Here is a 3,494-nt window from a genome sequence, read left to right on the forward strand (position 1 = left end):
GAATGGTGACAGATTCTAGGCAGCCTCTCAGCCTGATAGGTGCCCTTGGAGGGTCTTTCCCTTTGTTTCACCCTGTCATAATTTTCTGCTCGCTCTCTTCCTGGCTCCACCATAGAGGGAGTGTCAGGGTTACAACAGCCTCCTTCTTTTCAAATCTTGAGATAACCATCTTTTGAGGTCAACATGAAGAATTCAGCCTGAGAAGCCACCAGCACCGGTGGGAAAATAGAGAAGGGGTATAAACTGCAATGGTGAGGAATTGGGAATTCAAAATCCCTACCCTTCCTATGTTTATTCCTGCTGTCTAAAGGCAAACGAGCCTGCTCCAGCTGCGCGTGGATTCTCTACCTCCCGGCCATGTCTGGATTTGGCCACGTGGGCTGTCCAACCCCTGCTCTCCTTTCTGCCTTAGCCTTTCGTTGGAGGAGGCTGCTTCTCTCGTTTTCCAAACAAAGTTCCTTCCCAAGGCACCAAGATCCTTGGGAGTAGGACCCTCAAGTACAAGAGAGAATCCCAGAATCCGCAAAGGCAGTATGGGGAGTGTGTCACTGGAGGTGCGGAGAACTCGGAATTCACAGATGAAGACTGTCTGGGCCTGTGATGTCAGACGTGAGCCTGGGAGCCAGGGTGCACAACAAACCCTGTGAATCTGGGTGGGGGCCCAGGTGTTCAGTGAGCTAAACTAGTCACAGGAGACAAATACTCAGGATTCCACTTGTATGAGATTTCTAAAGTGCTCATACTCATAGAAACATGGAGTAAGATGGTGGTTGCGGGGGGTGGGGGGGGTGTGGAGAAAGGTGGGACTGCTGTTCACCGGGTGGAGTTTCATTTACACAAGAGGAATAAGCTATAGAGACCTGCTGGACCACGCTGTGCCTAGCGTTAACTAGGCTGAATTAAACACTGAAAAATGTGTGAGGTAAGGTCTTATGAGTGGTGTCCTTACTGAAATAAAAAAAAAGGAAATGGTGAGCAGGTTATTTGGAGCCTTGTCCCTGTGAGTATGACAAGGACCCTTCAGAGACACGCCTTAGAAGTCATGCCACCCTCCTAGCAGAGGACAGTCAGGATGAGCCCTGGAAACTAACTTCCACTAATGCACGTGAACTTGGGAGGCTGAGAAAGGTCACCGAGATGGAAGGAAGCAGCTGTATTGGAGCACAGATGTAGTCATGTGCTTCTGAGCAGCCAAGGGAATCAGGGAGACATATGGATATATTTAAGAAAAATATTCCTCAGCCCTGAGAGAAACCCTCTCTGCACTTCTACATTTAAGGGGTATTAAACAATGTGGAAAATGTGTTTCTTGCATAGACCTGAAGTGGAGAAATTAGGTAGGGTAGAAACCGAGGGGTCCGTAGACTTTTCTATAAAAGGAGATGAGGATGTTGTAGCAGGGCATTTCAACAGGTGGGCAGTTTAACAACCCCGTGGCTTACCTTGGACACCTCCCTGGTCTTGGTGAAAGCAATAAATTGCCCTGCACATTTCAAAAGGTGCTTCTAGAAGGGGACCCCTCTCCTCAGGCTTCTAGAAGTCAGCCTGCCCTACCCACATGTGTTTGGCCCCAAAGTCTTAGCCCTTTGCCCAAAGGCGTGTCTTTTATCTAAGTGTCTGACCATTTCCTGTAGGTACAAGCATCTTCTCTATCACAAAGCCATCTTTCTGTAGGTATATTGCTTTATGTACATCACCAAAACCTGGTGGTCATTTAACGGGATTGTCAAATCTCTCTCCATGCAGCAAGAACTGGCATTATCCCGGGGCTCAAACAGTGTGTCATGCTGAGAGGGGTGTGCAAGGACGGAGGCTGCACCTCCACGGACAGCACCATCGGGGTGTGCAACGATGAGAAGAAGTGCTGTCGGCGGTGGTGGGTGCTGTTGCCCTACCCAACGCCGGTTCCCAGGTCAAAGTCTCCTTAGAAGGAAGCAAACTGCAGGCCCTCCGAACTCCAGGATGCAGGCATACATGGTGTCGGTTTCCGGGGGACCCAAGTTGTTTTTCCTCCCCTGGTGGGAAGTAACTGCCCTGATTCCACATGCACTGACCCCCGAGGAATACCTTTGTGGAGAACACACACGGCCTCTAAGTACTGCAGGCCTCAGTGACATAACAGAGGGCGCTCACACCCTGAAGATATGTACACAAAACAAGCTTTCTTGAAAGGGAATAGAAGTAAAATTTTTAATATGTAAAATAATAAAGGTGTGAAGTAGCAGTAGGCAATGTCGGCTTACCCAGAGTGGAGCGTCAGTCTTCTTTCTCACCTGATTCTGAGCATTTGCCATTTCATGACAATCCAGGAGACGTGGGTGGTGGTGGGTTAATTACGTGGTCCAGATGACAGCAAACCTGAGCATGAGGCATGGACCCAGCCAGTCCCGCCCATGTTGACCTACAGCTGGCAGCCCGTTCATGTTAACACTATTAACACGGGTGACCATGGACCTCCATTTCCTGAGGACACAAGCCACCTGCCTATCCGAGTATCTGTCAGACAGTCTCATACACTGTTGTTGATGGGCACAGGTTCTTGACTCGGTTCTATTTCAGTTAAAATTGTCATTCTTTTGCTTACCAGGCACATGACTTTGAATTACTTATTTAACCTCCATCTGCCTGAAAATGGAGGTTCCCCTTCAGGAAATGAGCGAAATAAATGAACTTTAAGGGTAGGGAGAGTCATTCCAGTTTCCCCGAGCCTTTCCATGACTCTTCATTGCTAGTTAGCGTTGCCAGAGAGAATACGGGAGGCTCAGTCAAACATAAGGTTGATGAACCACGGACACTTTCCATATAAAAGGGTATACTATTTGGCAATTATTTGTTACATCTGAAATCAAACTTAAGCAAGTTTTGTTTGCTAAGGCTGGCAACCCTATTTCACATCCACACACATGGGGAAATTCCAGGAACCCTCTATGCTCAGCAGAACGCTTCCCGCCAAGCATGCTGAAATATCTCTTCCCCAGCCACTCTCTCTCTGTCTGGGGCCAAGCTCATCATGCCCTGCCAGTCTTTCTCCATGGTAAGGCTGCCCAGTTCTGGGCACTAGACATGGGATACCTTCTGGGAATTGCAAGTGCAGGTCAGCGGATTTTTGCAGACCGTGATGGTCCTGTAATCACCATGAACCTGCTGTGCACTGTTCTCCTTGGATTTTGCCTCTCTCCGTTTCTCCTCTGCCAAAGTGCCATGGCAACTATGCAAGCACTACCTAGAGAGCAACATTCAGGCTCAGACTGTGGGTGTCAACGTGGTCCCTCTTCTCTTTTTAAATGACCTCATTCCACAGCAGCTGTGGGTTCTATTGGGCTGAGCTGTTGACTTGATTGTGCAGTAACACTGTTGGAGTTGAGCAAATCAGCACGCCTTCTCCCATAGCATGTTCCTTTGGCTGTTAAATTCCATTTGTTAAAATCATGACTTGTACACACTGCACATTTCATAGTCTAATATTTTCCCCAAGGAATGTGAGTTCCTTTCAG

At 48.2% G+C, this 3,494-nt stretch overlaps 1 protein-coding gene across 1 annotated transcript; it reads left to right on the top strand.

The window, feature by feature from the left end:
* Nucleotides 1-533: 533 nt before the first annotated feature.
* On the top strand, nucleotides 534-1,928 carry LOC118993020 (beta-defensin 130B-like). The gene is made up of 2 exons (XM_037055082.1): nucleotides 534-609; nucleotides 1,747-1,928. The coding sequence occupies exons 1-2, from the start codon at nucleotides 534-536 to the stop codon at nucleotides 1,926-1,928; spliced, it is 258 nt and encodes an 85-aa protein (XP_036910977.1).
* Nucleotides 1,929-3,494: the final 1,566 nt, after the last annotated feature.

Source organism: Sturnira hondurensis, unplaced genomic scaffold (assembly GCF_014824575.4).
Source record: "Sturnira hondurensis isolate 20B ecotype Veracruz unplaced genomic scaffold, ASM1482457v3 Scaffold0008640, whole genome shotgun sequence".
NCBI lineage: Eukaryota > Metazoa > Chordata > Mammalia > Chiroptera > Phyllostomidae > Sturnira > Sturnira hondurensis.